General features: G+C 46.7%; 2 protein-coding genes across 3 annotated transcripts in view; one reads left to right on the forward strand and one right to left on the reverse strand.

Annotated features, from left to right (window-relative positions):
* Positions 1–18,454, forward strand: PANK4 (pantothenate kinase 4 (inactive)). Its single transcript, XM_066564170.1, has 19 exons — positions 1–157; positions 2,711–2,793; positions 3,269–3,477; positions 4,879–5,062; positions 5,586–5,678; positions 6,807–6,960; positions 7,618–7,799; positions 9,178–9,259; positions 10,364–10,464; positions 11,089–11,244; positions 12,066–12,178; positions 12,658–12,745; positions 13,950–14,101; positions 14,519–14,574; positions 15,048–15,097; positions 16,227–16,334; positions 16,484–16,584; positions 17,021–17,089; positions 17,943–18,454. Exons 1-19 carry the CDS (start codon positions 40–42, stop codon positions 18,154–18,156), a joined length of 2,313 nt encoding a protein of 770 aa, XP_066420267.1. The 5' UTR covers positions 1–39; the 3' UTR covers positions 18,157–18,454.
* Positions 18,324–20,474, reverse strand: part of LOC136565535 (probable glutamate receptor) — an 11,245-nt gene continuing 9,094 nt past the window's right edge. For both annotated transcript variants that reach the window (XM_066564173.1, XM_066564172.1), the window contains exon 11: positions 18,324–20,065. In XM_066564173.1, the coding sequence (XP_066420270.1) occupies positions 19,964–20,065 (102 nt within the window). In that variant the 3' untranslated portion in view covers positions 18,324–19,963. The remainder of the gene's footprint in view (positions 20,066–20,474) is intronic.

Genomic DNA, 20,474 nt, shown 5'->3' on the forward strand with positions numbered 1-20,474 from the left:
ATGAGGCCGGGGTGAGGGAGGGAGTGGGTCGCGTTCAAAATGGCGGAACGGGGCGGGCGCGGCAGCGGTCACGGCAGCCTGGACAAGAGTATCACCCTCCCGCCCGACGAGATCTTCCGCAACCTGGAGAACGCCAAGCGCTTCGCCATAGACATCGGTAACCGGGCGGGGGAGGCCTGCGGGGAGGGGGCGGCGGCGGGGAACGGGCGGCAGCTCCAGCCCCGCTGAGGGGGCCCGCGGGGGGCCGGGCCGGGCGCGCGCGGGGCGCGCTGGGAAGTGTAGTCCCCCACGAAACGCGGGCCAGCGCGGATGAGTGCGGGCTCACTACAGCTCCCAGCGGGTTGCGTGATATGGGGGGTGGCACGGGGCACGACGGGAGTTGTAGTCCCGCCGCCGGGTGCCGGCGCGGCCCTAGCGAGGAGCGGCACTACAAGTCCCGGCGGGCCCCGCGTGGGTAACGGGCCGCGGGGAGCCGGGCGGGGTGGCCCGGTCGGGGCTGCCCTTGGCGGCCAAGGGGGGACAGGGGAGAGCCCGGCAGGCTCGGCCGGGGGGCGGCGGAGCTGGGGAACATCGGCTGCACCCCCTCAGAGCGCACCGGGCCTTGCCCCCGTGCGCCAGGCCCGAGTGCGAAGCCCCTCGGCCGGCCCAGGCCGCGGCCCGCGGGATGCTGCGGGCGCTCCTCCTGCTCCCAAACCGGCCTGGAAGAAGCAAAAAGGGCCGGGGACGGCGGCTGTGGCACTGCCCGGGCAGGGCAGGGCGGATGCGGGGCTTGCCGTGTGCCGGGGTCTGTCACTGCTGCCTCAGTCACCCCCAAAACCACCCGCTGCCCTGTGCGTACACCCCAGCAGCCGACACTGGCGATTTTCCCGGGGGACAGAGTGTCACACGGGACAGGGTGACACTCGGCAGGGTGACAGCCGGGAACTGTGCAGGGACAGGCTGAGCTTCTTCCCAGTTCCTTCGTGCAGGGATCAGCAGTGGTTCTGTGGATACCCACTAAGCCACAAGTGCCGTTTCAGACATTTCCCTTCCCTTTTACGGTCTCGGGATCAGCGGAACTTTTTAGGAGAAAAGCCAGGGAAAAGAAAAGCAAGCTGTTACTGGTCAGGTGAACACTGCTCTGTGTGCTGGGGACTCAGGGAGAGTGGGAACAAAACCTGCACCATAATAGAAAATGTTGTCGTGTCACTTCAGCCCCTCGGGAGCTGCTGGTTCCACGCCTGTGAAAATAACAGCTGGAGCTGGCCCTTTGTGCGGGTCAGCTCGGAATTAGAGTCCTGGGATTAGTTATAAAACCTAGTTACATGTCTCAGCTGGTGTTCTGAATGGATTTAAGTCTTTAAAAACTGGGAGAGCAAGGGGATAATGCACAAAGCCATGGCTCTGCATCCCGTGGGTCTGCTGGTGAATTCCTGCAGCACCTGTGTCATTGTTGGTGTAAAGAATGTGACATTCCAGCACTGAGCCTCAGCTTGGAGCTGTGGAGGGAAACTTTCCCATAAAAACTGTGCAAGCCCTCACCTTTTAGCAGAACAGACCATGGGTTTTGTTTACCAGAAACTTCAAAGCACTGCCTGGGACACTGAAATCAGATCCAAGGTCAGGGAAGCTTTATTGCTTTAGTTACTGTAGGTGTCTGTCCATGGTCACTCTACGTTGACCTCACTTAAATTTTACTGGAGTAAACTGCCTGTTTTTCTCCTACAGGTTGCAAATATTTTCCTAGCAAAAATGTTTGAGCATTGTGGAAGAGCTGACAGTATCTTTCACCTCTGCTGCTTCATTTCTTGGTTTTTATTAGGCAGCAGAGTGCAGTGCCACTGAATTTAGCCATTATTTAGGATCTAACATTGCCAGGTTTTTATTTACTTTCAGGACTTTAATGTCCTGACTTTAACCTAGCAGTGGATCACATTTACCCTCAGACCTGGAGCACTGTGCTGGAAAACATTGAAGTTATTCAGTGTAACCCCAGAAATCCACTTTTGCAGGTCAGATGCAAAGACAGGGCAAGGGGTTGAATTCTTTTTCAAGGGGAGAGTTGAAAGTTTTATTGCCATGAGCAGACTGGAGGCCTGAAGGGGGTGACGAGGCTGCTCTGCTCAGACTTGCACATTGCTAACATCTCCACTTTTGTGTGCTTGAGAAACAGCACTCTGAGCATTCTTTACCCCAAAGCCAAGACCAGTCTTGCAAAATAATTACTCAGTACAGAGGGTCATTTTCTAAACCATGAGTTTGCAGGCTTGTCCCTAAAAGCAGGGTGAGAATATTATTAAGTGTTGCTGCTGGAACACTCTGGCACATGGGGGGCATTGCTCAGTGGGGGCAAACCAGCTGAGAAAATCCTGGTGCGGTTTTGGGGGGTTTCATAAAGTTCCCAAACAATTTGAATGACAGCAGTACATGTACTGGCCTGGCTGATTAAGAATTTCCACTGCTCATCTTCATCCCACATCAGTCAGGCACAAATTGAATTTATGGAGCTTTTCCCTCCTGTGATGCTCTGGGGGTTAACCAGGCCAAGAAGTTCCTCAACAAAGAATTCTTTCTGCAAGGATTCTTTCAAAGGATTCTTTCTGCAATCCCATTAATTTTCTCTGGCTTTACCTGAGGAAACCTGGAGAACCAAGAGCTGACATCAACACAAGTTCTATTGTTTGCTCCAAGGTGAGGCATTAATCATAACTTGTCATCTCTTTATGAACAGGTGGTTCATTAACCAAGCTGGCTTATTACTCAACTGTACAGCACAAAGTGGCAAGAGTGAGATCCTTTGATCATTCTGGAAAGGTGAGAATTCCATCAGGGATCAGCTGCATGGGATTGACTCACAGGAGTGAGGTTCTGGACTGGCTAGAACAGAAATTATTGTATCCAAACACATCTAATAACTTGTTTATATAAACCTTTTTGGGAAGTGTTTGTATTGCCAGGTACTATTTGTATTTATTTTTTATTATTTATATTTATTTATTAAAATATTTATTTTCCAGACAGTAAGCGTGGTACTTTTGTAAAAAATCCCTGCTCCTGTGCAGACATAAGTTTCCTCATGCAGAGGGATTTCCTGCACATGGGAGAATTGATTATCTCAGCTTAAGGAGAATTAAGAGCTGTGAAACTCTGTTCTTCTTTGACACAGCTTGAGGTGTTGTGTTTAATGGCATTAACACAGTTTCAAGGGCAAGAAAAGCACAAGTATTGATGTTCAGGAGTTCAGCGTTTAACCTTGATGTTCTCTAAGAAATCCTTTTCTCTTTTAAAGGACATAGACAATGAACCTTTGTATGAAATATCTGTTCAGGAGGAGATTACAGCTCGACTTCACTTCATTAAATTTGAAAACACTTACATTGAAACCTGCCTAGATTTCATCAAAGACCATCTTGTCAATACAGAGACAAAAGTCATCAAAGCCACAGGTGGTGGTGCCTATAAATTCAAAGACCTTATTGAGAAGAAGCTGGGGTTGAAGTAAGTGGAACTGCTTTTTCTTCTGTAAAGAATGAACTTACACCTACTCCAAAAGCTTTTGTTATTTTCCTGGGCATGCTCAGAGGTAATTCATGTGACAGTCATTTATTGTACAGCTCCTACCTAAACTTCATGCAAAGGCTTGCAGCAGAACAAAAGGCAGCCCCGTGAATTTACAGGCTCATAAATTTCCTGCTCAAGCACCATTATCAAACATCAAATACTGAAAAGTTGACACTGAAACCTGCCTAGATGTCATCAAAGGCCATCTTATCAATACAGAGACAAAAGCCATCAAAGCCACACAGGGTGGTGCCTATAAATTCACACTTTCTATGCTGTAAGTGTAGGAAAACATTCATTTACCCCAATATTAAACATCACTGGGGAGAGCTTCAAGGCACCTCTCCTGCTGTGATCTGTGTAGGAGATTCCTCACCCCCTGAGGGCCTGTACTCATCTTTTAGATTGTCTTTGCAAATCACTTATTTCTCCTGATAAGCTGGGCTCTGTTATCTCTATTTCACACCAGCCACCTTTAGTACCTTATTGGCTGTTACTAAAGATCAACTGATCAAGATAAGGAGGCACTTTCCCTTCTTATCTCATGTGGTGCACCTGGTTTAGGTTTTTATTTGGTTCTCACATACTCAGTTTTTCTCCACCATGGAACACACAAATTATTCTGTAGCACTTCAGATGAGCTTGTGCCTTGTTTGTGTTTCCAACAAGCCTCAGGATAGATCCTGTAGGAATTTCCATAAATCAGTAACAGCACAGAGACACAGAAGTTCACAGAAGTCAGTGTGTGTTAGCTGATCTATCAATCATCTTCTCCAAGTTTTGGATCACATTCCCAGACTCCACACTGGGGATACCCTGTTGTGAATCCTGCTGCTCTTGTGAGAAGTCTGTGTTTGCTAATCCCACTTGTAGGCTCCTCCCAGCCCCTTGAATCTGTCATAAACAAGTGCTGAGATGTTGAGGGGGCCTTTTGTGCTTTATTAGGAGGCAGGGGACGTGCAACAGACAATTATTCCATGTTGGGAAATTGTTTTTTTGAGGTTAATTTCCAGCTAAGCCTCCTGACCTACTTTATGGCAGGGGTGCACAGCCCATGAAAGGAGCAGGGCAGGAAAAGAGCAGTGTAAACAAGCAAACAGGATTATTTTTAATGACAACATGATTAAAGTTACTGTGTAACAGAACTCCAGCCTGGACTCCTGGCACAGGAGGGGAGCACCAGGCCATGTGCAGATGGAGGTTTCATGTTTCCAGGGAGCTGGGCTTGTGCCAGCTGCTGTGAAAATTCCCCTCTGCAAAATCTGTGCAAACTCCAAAATCAAACTGCCTTATCAGGAGGGCTGGCACATTTGTTTAAGGCTTTTTCCTCCCCCTCAGGGTTGATAAGGAAGATGTAATGACCTGCCTAATTAAGGGGTGCAACTTTGTGCTGAGGAACATCCCCCACGAGGTGTTTGCTTACCAGAAGGATTCAGACACAGAATTCCGGTTCCAGACCAACCACCCCAACATTTTCCCTTATTTGCTGGTGAACATTGGCTCAGGGGTCTCCATAGTGAAGGTGAGTGGTGGCCAAAATGCTCTGCTGGAGATTTGATGAAGGTGATCTGAAACCTTTCCCTGGTTCAGATTTGTACTTGCTCCTGGGTAGTGCAAGGTTTAAAAAGAAAATTGTGCTTTTTTTAAAGTTTATTGGTTTATTTCTATTAATTGCAGAGTTATGAATGTTCTTCTATTCACTAATTTTTTTAAATTACATTTAATTTCATATTTAGAGAAGTGATTACCCAATGAGGACAAAGGCTGTCAGATCAAAGTGATTTTTTGTTTGTTTTGTTACACTGTTGAAGAGAGCAAGTTTAATGTCTATATTTAGCATTATTTGCTAAGAATTAAATCCAAAGATTTCCAAAACTGCTTGTGGTGGATGTGCAATGTGCCCTTCTCACCTGCCACTTCCACAGTGGAAGGATTCCATCTCCACTGATTCCATTCCTCCAAAACCCTGCACACTCTGACATTTAAATCTGTGTTCAACATTATAAAAGGACTTTCTAAATAAATCTGCCCTGTTTGACTCACAGGTAGAATCAGAAGACAAATTTGAATGGATTGGGGGCAGCTCAATTGGAGGTGGAACCTTCTGGGGTCTGGGAGCTCTGCTCACCAAAACAAAGGTACCCAAGTGTCTCTTTTAAGGGGGGTGGGATTAAAGTAAATGCTGGGAGGAAGCCTGAAATGTTGGAATGTTTGGTAAGAAGGCTGAGTCCTGCACTTGTGTTCATATTTTTGACACTTCTGATGCATAAAAGGAAGTTTTTAATGAAAAAAAGATACTGGTGGAATATAGGGACAAGAATTAGAAGATGCTTATTGTGACCAAAAGCAATCAAGGACAAGTGATGGACAAGAGCCTCCTCAAAGTAATTTTTTATTCTCTTTTCAACTTAAAATGCCAACCCAGTTCCTTCAGTACTGTCTGCAGAAGAAAGCAGGGAGCACAGAATTGCTGCAAAATGTCTGGGAGCTGAGAGGAGAAATTTTGCCTCATGGTTGGTTCTTTGGTTGCCAATTCAAATTTAAATCCTGGGCTGATGAACAAGGCCTGACTTAGTCCTGCTCTGACATCATGCTGGGCTTCCCAAAGAGCCACCGTGGCTTAAATGAGTCCTAAATGTCAGCAGTGTAGGAAAAGCTAGAGTTACAAATGCACCAGATCAGAAAATGTCAAAGGGAGGGCACAGCCTGGGCTGGGCTTTTGGTTTGATGCTCCTAAAGAAGAAATCTTAGCACATGACAGTGCCTGCTCTTAATTCTCTCTTGGTTTTGTAGAAGAAATTCAAGTTAACTGGGTTATAAATTAAGTATTGGGATAATGGAGCTTTCCTGCAAGTTTAATTTCAGGGACAGTAAAGGCACACTGAGACTTTTTTCTCGAACTTCTCTTTTATTGTGCTCCAGGACAAAATTCCGTTTCCTCTTAGTTCCTATGTTTCTGAATTCCAAGATAAGGGATTCCATGAGGCTTTTGACTGTTTTATATGTGCTGACCCACCCTAATTTTCAGGGGAAATTCAACAAAATATCTGCAGATAAGAAAGAGGTTGATTGTGGTGTTCATCTTTAAAGGAGTTCCACTTGAGATCTGTGTGGTCACAGTGCTTGATCACTGTGGATACATCCCTGTAATTAGAAGCAGCCTGTCTTTGGCTGGCAGGGTTAATTCTAGGACTGGTTTTGGTCAGTAAAGATGCTGCAGAGCTCTGGCTCAGGTCAGCTGTGGTAACTGTGCTTGTCACCCTCAGAAATTCGATGAATTGCTGCAGCTGGCCTCAAAGGGCCAGCACACCAACGTGGACATGCTGGTGAAGGATGTGTATGGAGGTGCCTACCACACCCTGGGGCTCAGTGGGAACCTCATTGCCAGCAGCTTTGGGAAGTCCACCACAGCAGACAAAGGTACTGGGAGAAAAAAGATCTCCCCAAACATCTCCTCTGGCTCTTGGGAATCAGCTTTATGCTTTTTACAAGTATAGCTGAAAATAATCACCAGCTTCTTTCATGATTTTGTGTTTTGCCTGCACAATATTGATTTAAAATGTTATGCAGTACTGCTTTATAAGCAGACATTTAAATTTTCAGTTTGGGATTGCTTAAGCTGAGGGAAAATTAAAAAATAGCTGTCTGGTTAGCCTGGGGTTAATTCATCCCTGTGGGAAATAGATGTGGCTTTCTGGGCTCCAGAAGGGCCCTTTGGCAGTGATTTATTACAATTTGCACTATCTTAATGAAATAATTGCAGTGCATCTCAGGCCAAGAGGGATGGATGAACCCTCACCCGTGGTTCCTAGAGAGAAGAAATGGATTCCTGCCATCCAGAAGTTTCTTTTCAAGAAATATTTCACATAGGCTTAGAGAGTTGTTTTTTTTAAATCAAATCACACTCCTCCTTGTTAGAAGTACATGTGAGGTTTTTATTTTCTTCTCCACACATCAAGAAAGCTGCTCCAGCCCTGGATTTTTCTTTCCCCAGCTGCAGGTTCAGTTAGAAAGGCAGAGTCCACTGGAGCTTCCTCACTTTGTGTGTCATTTGCTTTCATCTTCCTTGCCTTCCAGAGTTTTCCAAAGAAGATATGGCCAAAAGTTTGCTCCACATGATCAGCAATGACATTGGCCAGCTGGCCTGCCTCCATGCCAAACTGCACAACCTGGATAAAATTTATTTTGGAGGGTTTTTTATCCGGGGCCACCCCGTCACCATGCGCACAATCACCTACAGCATCAACTTCTTCTCCAAGGTAAGGAAAACACAGGCTTCCCTACAGCAAAGTCCCATTTTAGGTGTTTTTCTAGGCTGTTGGGATACCTTAATAAATGAATGTGCACATGAAGTAAGCTTAGAATGCTGCTCCTTAGGTAGGTAAGGCAGGGATGTGTTGTGGGAGGGGTGAAATTCAATGTGAAATGCCTGGGAGTTGTGTCTGGCCTTTTTTCTCTCTCCCTACCTCCCTCTCTCTCTTTTTATTATTATTTTTTGATTGACAGTCTGTCTTGTAGCTCCAAGTAATGAGTTTCCACTGTGTTCTTACATAGTCACCATCATTATTCAATTCCTCTTGCTGATTTGCATCTTTCCACCCCCAGGCCATGCAGTGTGGGGTTGTTCTGCTGAGGCACTTGGCATCAGTGTGGTTTTGTTACTAAAGAGAAAATCAAATCTCAAACCAACCAAGCTGAAGTTCTTTGCAGGTTTTGAAGCTGTGGAAAATACTGAAGATTTTTGACTAGGAGAAAGGTCTAATCCACAAGCTTGTTAATGGTTGTTACAGGTAGATTAGTCCTGCACTTTATAGAGTAGATGATACCAATTTTTTCTCATCTCAGTGCTTTATGCAAGAGACTCCTGTGTGCTGCCTTTTCCCCTCTTTATTTCACCACTGTTGTCCCTTTCTGTTCCAAGAAAGCTATTGCAAAACTGCAGCTTTAGGTTGTTGTAAGAGACACTTTGCCAGGGGTTGAAATCCAGATCTCCCTGTGAGCTGGAGCTGCTGTTTCCCTCAGGGTGAGCTGTTCCCACAGTCACTGCTGAATTCCTTGGAAAAGGCCATGTCTCACCCAGCCTGGGAAAGCTGAGGGGCCCTGCTGTGAGGATGGAGGCTTCTCCTCCCCAGCATTCCTGTATTTGGCATTGATAATTAAATTATTTGGATGGGGGAATGCTTGCCTGTGGGTAATGCCCAGTGTCTGTGTGGTGTTGAAGAGCAGTGCAATAAAATAAACACAATGAGCAGTGTCCCAAAGGTGTTGTTGGCTGCAGTGGCACACACTCACCTTGACAATCCCATGCCCTTGCATTTCCAGCCTGTTGAAGCAAGAGGAGTTGAATATTCATGGATTGATGCAGTGGTGTTTTCCAGGGAAGGCCATAGAGCACACACCACTGGTGCATGGGTGTTTTCCAGCTGTGTGATAACTGGGGAATGATGTGTGTGAGCAATTCCTCCCTGAGCTGCTCCAGAAGCACCATTAAAAGTTGCTGAATGTGTGAGAATGTAGCACAAATGACTATTACCATCTTCTAGTTGTTTCTATTAAATTAAAGTGTGAAACTAGTGACAAAGAAGTGCCTGTTAGCCCTCAGGGACCATCCAATTGCAATGTTTCATATTGTGGCAGGGAGAGGTTCAGGCATTGTTCCTGAGACATGAAGGCTACCTGGGAGCCATTGGGGCATTTTTAAAAGGAGCTGAACAAGACAGTAAGTACAGCACTGCTCTGTTCTGTATATGCTGTGTTCTGAAATGTCAGTGTACTGTCCAAGTTTCTCTTAAGAGGCTGCATGTAAGCTGTTGCCTAAATAAATCCATTTGGCACTAATAAACACAGATGCTGGGCTTTGGTTTTATACGTTCTGGCAGGGACATCTGAATTTCTCACTGGATTTCCTGCTCACCTTTGAGAAGGCAGCAGGACTGGGCTCTTCTCTTCTCTGCACTTCTCCAAAGAGCAGTCACAGCTCTAAATCCAGCTGGAGAAATGTGGGTTTGGAGAACCTCCCCCTCTTTAAGAGGCCACTTCTGAATTCCTTTAATGTACTGAGGAAGACCAGCATCTCCAAACTGTGTTTGTCTGGGAGTGAAAAGCCTCACAGAGGAGACCCTTCTGTCCAGATCCCTTGGATCCAGGGTGCTTTGGTGGAATTCTGCCTATTTGGTTTCCCTTTTCCCCTCTTGGTGTACTGGCAAGGCAGGCAGTACATTGGTTACAGTGGCACAGCCACAGGCTGCTGATGGCACTTAGCTCAGCAAATATCAAATACACCTCCAAAAAATGGATGTGGAATTCTTTTCCTGCCCATTTGATAGAGATGGGCCAGGAACCAGCTACTGAGGAATTAAAGACACTGCTTCTGCAGCATGTACTGTACATCTGAGCTCATTAAACTTTTCTCAAATAAAGCAAATCTGGAAATAACTTCAGTGTTTCTCTGAAGCTTCCATTGTGCTTTGGGAGTTCTATAATACTATTTTGTTAATAGATTTAGAAATAAATGCTCAGTGATAGTGCTTTGGAGGCATGCTGATTAATGACAAGGAAATGGGGTTAAAAATAATGATTTTAGAACTTAAATTGTCTCTTGTCTCATTCAGGTTGAAGCTCCTTGGAGCAGGTAATTCATTGAGTGGTTGAAACATCTCTTTTGGGGGTTAGAGGGAAAAATTCTGTTTGCTTTTAAAGACAAGGGGAGCTGGCTTGTGTAGTGCAGCAGCTGCTCAGAGGGATGCTGGCTCTAGACTCACTCACAGGACTATTCTCAGTTTTATTTTCAGATTATGTGTGTCTGTGTCTTTCTCTTTTCTAGATCCAAACCAGTACAGCTGGGGAGAGAATTATGCTGGGAGTTCTGGGCTCATGAGCACATCCCCTGATGTTTCCCCTCTGCAGAGAACACGCAGTGGTACAGTATGTGCTGTCTTTCCTAGCCCTGTGTGTGTTCTCTTAGCAGTCCTGACCTGGACATGGGTGATGATTCTCCTGCTTGCCCTTGAGGCTCCTGTTTCCCAGAGAAGTGCCCAGTCTGGTGTCTGGTGTGGTGTTGTCTCCTGTCCTGTGTGGTGTTGGATGGGATGTTTCAGAAAACAGGCTGGCTGCTACTTTGGCTTGCTTTCCTTCACCAAAGTTGGGGGAATGTTTGTCTCTCAGCTAGATTTTGCTGCAGCTGAAATAGCTCAGAATTTGGAATTTCGTGTTCAGACATCTTTAAGCAGTGTTAATTTGCTTCCTGTGAGAAGAAAAATCCAAGACTGGACAGAAGAGCACAATCCCAGTCATCTCTTAAAGTCACTGACAGTACAGCAATTCTGATTGCACAGTGGATTATTTTCACACTGGATCATTTCTGTCTCTAGGGTGGGCATGGATAAAATAATCCTCAGAGGGAACTGGATTATTTATGATGACCTATAATTGTCTGCAAATCTGTCAGTCTTAACAGTGGCTGGACTTCTGCAGCCCTTGTGCTAATTTAATTCATTGTGAATTAATTTCTGAGTGAGTTCTAATCCATTTCTTTCATTTCTCCCCTAGTTTGACATGCTGGAAATGGACAGATTGGAGAGACCACTTGTTAACCTGCCACTGCTGAAAGACCCTTCCACTTATATCCCAGACACTGTTGACCTCACAGATGATGCCATGGCCAGAAAATACTGGCTCACCTGCTTTGAGGAGGCACTGGATGGGGTAAGTGTCACAGAACAGTCCTGTGTGAGTGACACAGGTATTTGGGAAAGAAATCTTCTGTGGAGCAGAAGCATGTTTGTCCTGGAAAATGTTCCTGCTGTGACACCCCTCTGGAAGTGCAGCCCCTCCTTCCCTGTGACAGAGGCACCTGGCATTGTCCCTGTCCCTTAAGGAAGGGCTTGGTCTCTTTAAAGGCAGAAATGTTCTTTTGTGGTGCTTTTTTTTTTCAGCTCCTGAAAGGTGTTTGCAGAGCATTTCTCTCTTTAATGGCACTTGGACCTCTGTGTACAGAGCTGCAGGCAGGACAGTTACACAACCAAAGGCCACAGATCCTTGGGTTGTTCCTCCTCTGGGAGCAGTCCTGCTGCCTCACAGACACTTTCCCATGGGAAAGGCACAATTGAACCAGACATAAATTATATTTTTTTCTGCACTGAAGCTGATTCAGGCAGTTCACTGGAGTAAACAAAAAGAGAACACAAGGGGTCGATGTGCACCATTAAATTTCTGCTCCTGCTTCTCCTTTAGCTTATGTGCATTGTTACATTTTTTCCCCTCCTCTAAGTAATTAGAACTTATGCTTAATTTCTGACAGTACAGTCTGGAAAACAAACTTTAACTCTTTTGGGATGAAAAGAGCCATTAAAATTGTTGTTTACTGTTTGGAATGAAGGGAGGCTGGGAGGTGCTGTGTGGGAGGGAGCAGGCACAGAACAGGGAGGCAGATGGAGGGGTTATTGCTCAGACTGAACTTCACATCAATTACGAGGAGGAAGAGTTAATTTGGTAACTCCAAAAGTGTTGCCTCTTTTCTCTGCCAGGTGGCAAAGCGAGCTGCAGCCAGCCAGCCAGACTCTGTGGATGCACAGGAGAGAGCTGAGAAATTCCGCCAGAAATACTGGAATAAGCTCCAGACACTCAGGCAGCAGCCCTTGTAAGTTTTTGTTTTCCCTTTTGGATCACTGGCTGCTTCTTTTGAGCAGTGAATGCCCACCAAAAGCTAACCAGAGCAAACAAAGCCAAGTAGGCTGAAGGCTCAGATGTGCCAAACATCCTCTGCACAGAGATTTTGGATTTCATGTGTTGGAGTTGAGCAGAGAAATTCTATCTTGGCAGAAAAATTGTTATTAAAAATTTGGATGTGGTTATTAAAAATAGCAGCAAGTTAATTCTGGACACTCTCCCTCCCTGTATTTAAATAATCTTATTGTAGATTTAAGATTATTGAATCTAGAGTAAATAATCCTAATGGTAGATTCAATAATCTTCTTGTAAAGCCACAGTTTAGCACCTGTGTCTTGCATCTTCAATGCTCATGTGGGGGGCTGTGACTTACAGAGGAAACAGAGGGAAAAAGAACTTTTTCTGTTTGAAGTAATTGATTTGTTTTTTCCCCCTTCTCCCTTTTCAAAGTGCATATGGTACCTTAACAGTCAGAAGTCTCTTGGATACAAGGGAGCACTGTTTGAACGAGTTCAGTTTTCCAGACCCCTATTCCAAGGTGAGTTCAAGACACTTTTCCATCACTCTGTGATGCATGGCTCAGAGGGGAGAGATCAGGAGCCAGTTCCTGCACTGGCTGGGAGCAGAAACAGCACTGGGGAATGGGACATAAACCCCTTCACCTCCACAGGCTCCTGGTGAGCAAAATGATAACCCAAAATATCACCAGCTTCAGTGTCCTGAGAGCCCTGAGAAGCCATCCTGGTGCTCCTGAGCTGTGTGTGGTGGCTGTCACCAGACACTGTCACCAGGCTGACACTGCTCTGATTCTCTCCTTTTGTCACTTGTGAGGTTCTCAGCATTAGGTTGGAAAGGACACAGTTCACAACCTCCTGCTCTCAAAAACATTCATTCCCCCTGTGCAGCTGTTTTCTCTCTGTGTTTTGTTCTGTGACATGAAATGATTGGGGAGAGGACATTTGAGTCATTATTTCTCAAAAAACAACTTTCTGTATGTCCATTCCTCACCACTTGTTTGTGTGCCATATAAATAACAACAGTGCTAGTGGCTGATCCAAGACTCTTTTCCTGACTGTTGACATATTTCTGCAAAATACAGAGAAAGTTCTCCCTGGCTGCACTGGCAGGTGCTACCTTCACTCTGAGAAAGGGCTAAAACACAGGGGAGGTGGCTTTTGCTTATGTTTGCTTCTTGTAATTCAGACAAGTTCACTGCCAGGACAAGATTTTGGTACCCAGAATCATTTTAAATTTTCTAAGAGAACTCACCCTGTAACACTGATCTCACTGGAGACAGAGAAGGGGGAAAAAAACCTGAGAGCTGCTGAGAATTTGGGATGATGCAAAAGAGAAAAAAAAAACAAACCCTTCAGATTTTGTGGGACTGCTGGTGGTGGTTTCCTGGGGTTGATGCATCATGTTACCACTACAGGGTTTTTGTGTGTCCACTCTCCCATTCCCCACCTTGCTCAAGAGCCATTTCCCAATCTGTTCAAGATCTATTGCACCTCTAATTTGCTAAGAAAAGTAATTCTTGGGCTATAGATCATATACTCATGACACTTTTTGTGAGAATCCAGGGAAGTTTTTCCATGGTCCTAAGCACACTGACAATAATTGGTTGGTCCATGAGAGGCCATGAGCACAGAGGAGATAGTTAAAAGTGGCCTTGGGACTGAGACAACCAAAGCTGGGTAAGAAATGTTGGTCTGTGAATCCAATGTTTCCTGTCTGTCTTACAGGTAAAGCAGAAAGAAAATGGAATAGCCTTAAAGTGTTTCCAGAGTGTGATCGAGTCCCTGGACTCCCTGGGCTGGGAGGAGAGGCAGTTTGCACTGGTGAAAGGACTTCTGGCAGGGAATGTCTTTGACTGGGGAGCAAAGGCAGTCTCAGAGTAGGTGTTACATCCTTTACCAGCATCCTTTAAGCTACAGAATGTAAAAAATTCCTCAATTCCTCAAAAGTTCCTCAATCTCCCCATCACCACTGTTACAGCCTGCAGCTGGTTTAAGTCATTACCATTTCATGGTGGTTTGCAGACCCAAAAATGTCTTTTTTACCCTAGTGCTTGCAAACATCTGTACATTGCTGAGGCTGTTTTCTTTTAGCATCAGAACTCTGATTTAATGTCCTGATGAGCCTTTTGGTTTTAACATGATTAAAAACTAAATTTCCCAGTCCTGGGACCCACAGACACCCCCAGTACAAGCAGTGCAGTGAAATTGCTGGGCCCCAGCTAAAGAAATGTTTGAATTCCACTGATGTGAGGTGGAGGTGTTGAACTGTGCCCTTTGTCTCTCTCCTGTCCCAGTGTTCTGGAGTCTGAGCCACAGTTTGGGTTTGAAGAAGCCAAGTCAAAGCTCCAAGGTAAGGGGAGATCCCTGCTGGTGGTTGGATGTTAATGAGGGAATGGAGTGGGGGTGTTTGTGGGGTTCTGGTACCCAGATGACAAAAAAATCATTAGGGCTTGTTAGGGTTATATAAATGCAGAGTTTGGGTAAGGAATTAAACCTGCAGACTCTCTTTAAACACAGAGATGGTCTCTCACTGTTGTGTCCCTGCCAGGGAAGTGTCCTGGGGGGTTCACACCCAGCTCACAGCACTCCTGAGCTGTAGTGTGAAAATTCCACTTCAGGCCTCCTGTCATGGAGCCATTCCCATAACAGAGCTCAGGAACTCTGCCAGCCTACACATTTAACATTAGAAACCTGAGCTCAAATGTTTCAGTGCTTTAGTGGGTGCAGCATGAGCCTCCTGCTTGTACCATGTGCCGAATGACTGCTGATAAGAGTGAGTGGCTGCTGATAAGAAATGCTGACACTGCTCTGTCTGTGCCACAGAACGTCCCTGGTTGGAAGATTCCTACAGCCAGTGGCTGGAGCGACTGAAGGTACGACCCTGGGTGGCCCTAACCCCACTAATTAACCACCTTAATCATCAAACCACCTTGGTAATTGTGGGGTTTGAACAGAACTCTGTTCAGACAGCCCAAAACAGATCCCAGTAATTCCCCATAAAGAAATGAGTGAAGGAATTAGTCTGAAATGTGGTTACTTCCCAAGCTGCTTCCCTGAATTCCCACTGGAGCCCAGCTGCTCCCAGAGCCCTGAATTTAAAACCCTGGGGCCAAATGTAGTGTTTGAGTTGCTCCTCCCCCTGAGTAGCCAAGCTAAACCTGGCATTAATGTAGGAGCTTGCTGGAAGTAATGAACTTACCAATTAGGAAAGGTTTTTTTCTTTTTTTCCCATGTGATCTCTTTTACCATTTAATTAAGATTAATTAAAAAGCTTTTGTGTCTTTGTGTAAATCTCTCTGTTGAAAATGGCAGCTTAAAGGTTGGGGATGAGCAGACTATAGCAAATCATTACATGCTCCATCTTAAAGCACCAGCTAATCTTGTGTAACAGGGATAATTAGGGAACTACAGGCACTGTCCTGTCAGTTTTTATTAGGAATTAAGCATTTTTCAGTTCCTCTCTTGGTATGAACTGGAGTGAACTAAGTTTCATAACACCAGGTTGAGAGCAAATGAAGAGGTTAATGGAGAATAGGCACTATCTTTTCATTTTAGGATGTCACTGCCCCCACAGTCCATGCTGCCCTTTCCTGGCAGAAGGGAATGCTGTTCAGCCAGCACCAGGCTGGCTTAAAACACCCTCCAAGGTAGGTCCAGCTGGCACCCAGCGCGTTCAGGATCAAAGCCTGACTCTGGAGTTAGGCCTGGCTTAAGTTGGCAGGTGGAGGTTTTATTGCTGGAGTTTGAGGGCCCTGTCTCAAGCACAGCACAAGAACTTGAGGGGTGTTTTAATACAGGAAATGTTTAGGGCCCTGTGCAAAGGCACCATCAGGGAGCCCCATTCCTCCTGTTGGTCACTGGTGTGTGCTGGGAGTTTGCTGCAATCCAGACCCCAAGGCTCAGGTGTTTGAGGGTACAAAATGTGGGAGGAGTAGCTGTGAATAACAAACTGCCCTGAGCTGAGTGATGCTCCATCCTGAATGCATTGGTTTTCTCTTGCAGGAGGGTCCCCCTCATAAATGTGCCTTAATTTTCGCAGATAACAGTGGGATAGACATAATTTTAGGAGTCTTTCCTTTTGTCCGAGAGCTCCTTTCTAGAGGGACAGAGGTGAGTGCTCTTCCTTGCCAATTCCTCTGGAGCTTTGGTAACTGCTGGACGGTGTCACTGCCCACCAGCAGGACACTCCTCTGCCAAACTGGGAATGATCCAAGCACCTGCAATGCCAGAGCCTGACTGTGTCACCTCCCTCCCCCCAGGTGATTTTGGCCTGTAACTCTGGCCCTGCCCTCAACGACGTCACCTACAGCGAGTCCCTGATCGTGACCGAGCGCATCGCGGCCATGGACCCCGTGATCCAGTGAGCAGCAGCACCCCTGTCACCCCTCCCTGGGGACAGCACAGCCTGGGCACAGCCTGGCTTTGCATTTCTCTCTTCATCTGTAACTGCAGCCTCAGCCCAAGGCAGAGCATTTGCTTTTGTTAAAGTGAAAAATTTAGGAATTAGGTCTTTCTGGCATGCCCGTAGTTGTATTTCTTGTTGTGTCTTCCCCTGACAAGCACTCCAGCTGCTCTACCAGGAATTTTCTGTGTTAATAGAAGCAAATCCATGTATGTCACACACACAGTGTCCCCAGGAGAGGATGCTCAAGGAAACATTGTGTTTCCTGGTGGAGTCCCTGCAGCAAAGGAAGCCTTTGCAAAAGAGGTTTTGATATTCCTGCTTCTCTGGCTTATTCCCAGGTGTGCAAGGCCCTGCTGAAGCAGCTGTTTAATATTTTTGTCTTTTTAAACAGCTCTGCACTGAGGGATAAGAAGCTGCTGTTGGTTCAGACGGGCTCCAGTTCTCCGTGCCTGGATCTGAGGTATGTGGGCAAAGGCCACTGTGTGGTTTGCGTCCCTCAGCTGCAGGATGGTCAAAGGTTTGGCTGTGGAGCATCCCAGGCACCCTTCCCACTGGGAATCACTTCTGCACACCCATCAGGAGGGGCTTAGTGTGGATTTACAGAGCTCTGACACTGCTCAGGCTTTACAGCTGTTGGCTCTTGGTGAGATGTCTGTGTTCAGGACACAGCTGGGGCAGGAGCTGCGGTTATGGCTGATGTCAAAACCCCCTGGGACAGAAGCACCATTTCACCCTGTTTAACCTATTCTGATCAGTTCCTCTATTAGAGACATACCTGTGTCAAAATCCCAACTTGGCTGCGTTTAAACAACATTTCAATCGATCCCCTTGGCTTTCAGGGGCTGCTGTTTGTGGGAACCAGTAACTCCATGCAGAATCCCAGAGGGCAGCTTGGGGCAGCTCTGGGGTGTGGCTGCAGGTTGGGCTGAGGGGTGGCCACTGTGGTGGCCGTGGTGTGGCTGAAGTGTGGCCACTGTGGTGGGGGAGAGGTGGCCATAGTGTGGCTGCAGTGAGGCTGCAGATGGAGCTAAGGTGTGGCTGGAGGTGTGACCAAAGTGTGGCTGCAGTGGTGGCCAAGGGGTGGCTGTGGCGTGGCCATGGTGTGGGCTAAGGTGTGGCTGCAGTGAGGCTGCAGATGGAGCTGGGCTGTGGCTGCAGGTGTGGCCACAGTGGTGGCTGAGGGGTGGCTGCAGTGTGGCCATGGTGTGGCTGCAGGTGGAGCTGAGGTGTGGCCTCAGTGGTGGCTGAGGTGTGTCCTCAGCGTGTCCTCAGCGTGTCCTCAGCGTGTCCTCTCTGGCCGCTCTGTGTTGCAGCCGCCTGGACCAGGGCCTGGCTGTGCTGGTGCGGGAGCGACAGACAGACCTGGTGGTCATCGAGGGCATGGGCAGGGCCATCCACACCAACTACTACGCCGTGCTCAGGTGCGAGAGCCTCAAGCTGGCCGTCATCAAGAACTCGTGGCTCGCCGACCGCCTCGGGGGCAAAATCTTCAGCGTCATCTTCAAGTACGAAGTGCCCTGTAAATGATGGAGCTGGCACGGCCCACGGACTTGCACTAGTTTTACTTTAACTGTAAAGAATGTATTTTTATTACAACAGGGACAAGAGTTCACAGGAAATTCCGTATTTATATTGTGCTTTTGTGACTTAAAAAGCGACAATATGATTCACTCTATAGTCTACACACTCAAATATATATATGTATATCACTCATTGTTTATTTTGGTAAGTGTTTATTTTAATGCTGCAGTATTTGTGATGAAAAGACTTTATTTTTTTGTTCTGTGAGACATTCATATAGAAATATATTTAAATGTCAATGAAACCTTTTTTTATACATCTCTGCCTACTCTGCCAGCAGTGACACAACACCTACCAAATAGTTTTTAACTGCTAAGTGAACCTGTTGTTGCATTTTCTGATGTTGCATTTTCAGCTTTTAGACTTACCTAAATCTCTCCTGCTCTGTGCAGCTCAGCTGATGGAAGGGCTGATCCACCTTCTCACCCCACAAACGTTGCTCAGGCTGTGGCTGAGCCAGGGCTGTTGCAGTCTGAGTTGAGGACCAGCCCTGGTTTCCCAATACCTGGAATTCCCAACCCCGTGCTTGTTCCCATTAGCAGGAGGGACAAGGGAGGGAGTCCTGGAGGGATGAGGGAGTCCTGCAGCTGCACTGAATCCCTTCACAGCAGCTGGAAGCTGAGTCTCACTGAGTTCCCCTCCCAGGGTATGTGCAGTGCTGGATTCAGGATCACCCATAACTTCCCAGCCTAAGCCCCCTTGGTTTCTGTTCCCTTCAGTTTTCCCTGCTGGGACTGACAAGGGTTGGTGGCTTTGTTCCTGCAATGCAATTACAGCCATTCCCAAGGAATCCAATTTGGTTTTTCCCTCCTTCAGCTGCACAGTTCATAAATGGAGTGATTTCACCACCAATTTACCCTAACACTTAAATGCTTCAGTCATCCCAGCTCTGAAAGGGAAAACAGCTTAATGAGGAAGGTGTTTAACATGCAGCTGAGAAACCTTCCCATAACCTTCAGCATTGTTTGAGAGCAGGAGGATGATGCAAAACACCCTCACCTCTCCCCTTGCAGGGGAGCTGGGGCTCTGCTGTGTTTGACTCATCCCCACACTCCTTCCCTGCTCTGGTACTGATGAATTGCCACTGCCAATCCTCAATTCTTGGGCAACAAGAACAAAACATTCTCTGTCACTCCTGTGCTGGGAAGGGACAAAGGACAAGGCCTGCCTGGCATTTCTTAGCTCAGGTGCCACCTTGGTGGCAGGGGCTCCCTTTTTGGGGTGCAGGGAGGGCCTGTTTGGGGTTACACAGCAGCACTGTCAGTTCTGATCCAGGAATTGCCTTCCAGGGACCAGCCCCTCCTGCTCAGGCAGGGTGAGGCTATTTCTAGCTGCAATGCTTAAGCTGCTGTTCCTAATTATGAGACAGACAAGAGCTTTAATGTTCCACGAGTGTTCCTCACACAGGAATTAGTAGCAGAGGCTTCACATTAACCTGTCCCCAGTCACTTCCTCCTCCAGGCCTTCATGGACTTACAGGGTGAACTTCAAACCTAAACATGGATCCACCATCCTGGCCAGCTCTGCTCCAGTTTATCCATTTGTCACAGCTCCACTCAACCCCTTCTCAATTTAAATTCTTCCAAGCCACTGAGCATTTTCCTTGTGTCTGCAGCTCCACCACCACTCCAGAAGTGCTGTGTGTGTGTATGTCTGTAATTAGCAAACTAACACTCTAGACTAGGAGAAAAACATCTTCCTACACTGATACAGCTCCTAGGACGTGGCACAACCCTAACACAGCAAAAACTCCTCAAGCATTTGCCTTCCCTGACGGCTCCTGGCTTTGTCTGGCGGCTCCTTTTATGCGTAGACGAGTGCAGATTTCTTCTGTGAAAACAGAGCAACAAGATTTCTGAAAGAGAAATAGGGAGAGAAGGCTGTGGGTGGTTGTTCTGTGGATTCATCTTTTCCATGTGCACACTGGGAGAGCTGGAGAGCAGGAGCACCAAGGGGCACCAGTGCAGTTCCCCTGTGTGTGTGTTTTCCTTGTCTAATGACTAAAGAACAGCCAGCCCTGGGAATAAACTCATTAAGGATCATTTACTGTCCTCTCTAACACCCAGGTCAGTGGAATGCAGTTTGGCTGCCTTGGGAGTTCAGGGAATGGGATTTAATTTGTTTTTTGTTGGGGGGGAAAGGGGTGCTAGGGGTTTATTTTATTTCTATATATTATATTTATGCTGTTCAGGGTTCAAACCCATCCCACAGTCCAATTTTGGCACTAACTGCACAGCCTTCCCTCACCCCTGCCCTTCTGCACA

Source organism: Molothrus aeneus, chromosome 21 (assembly GCF_037042795.1).
Source record: "Molothrus aeneus isolate 106 chromosome 21, BPBGC_Maene_1.0, whole genome shotgun sequence".
Lineage (NCBI taxonomy): Eukaryota > Metazoa > Chordata > Aves > Passeriformes > Icteridae > Molothrus > Molothrus aeneus.

Bases quoted from the DNA above. Each gene is read 5' to 3' on its own strand.
- PANK4 (XM_066564170.1), top strand. From the start codon at position 40: ATGGCGGAACGGGGCGGGCGCGGCAGCGGTCACGGCAGCCTGGACAAG. The intron at 14,575-15,047 runs GTAAGGGGAGAT...TCTGTGCCACAG, and splicing joins AGCCAAGTCAAAGCTCCAAG to AACGTCCCTGGTTGGAAGAT. The intron at 17,090-17,942 runs GTATGTGGGCAA...TCTGTGTTGCAG, and splicing joins TCTCCGTGCCTGGATCTGAG to CCGCCTGGACCAGGGCCTGG.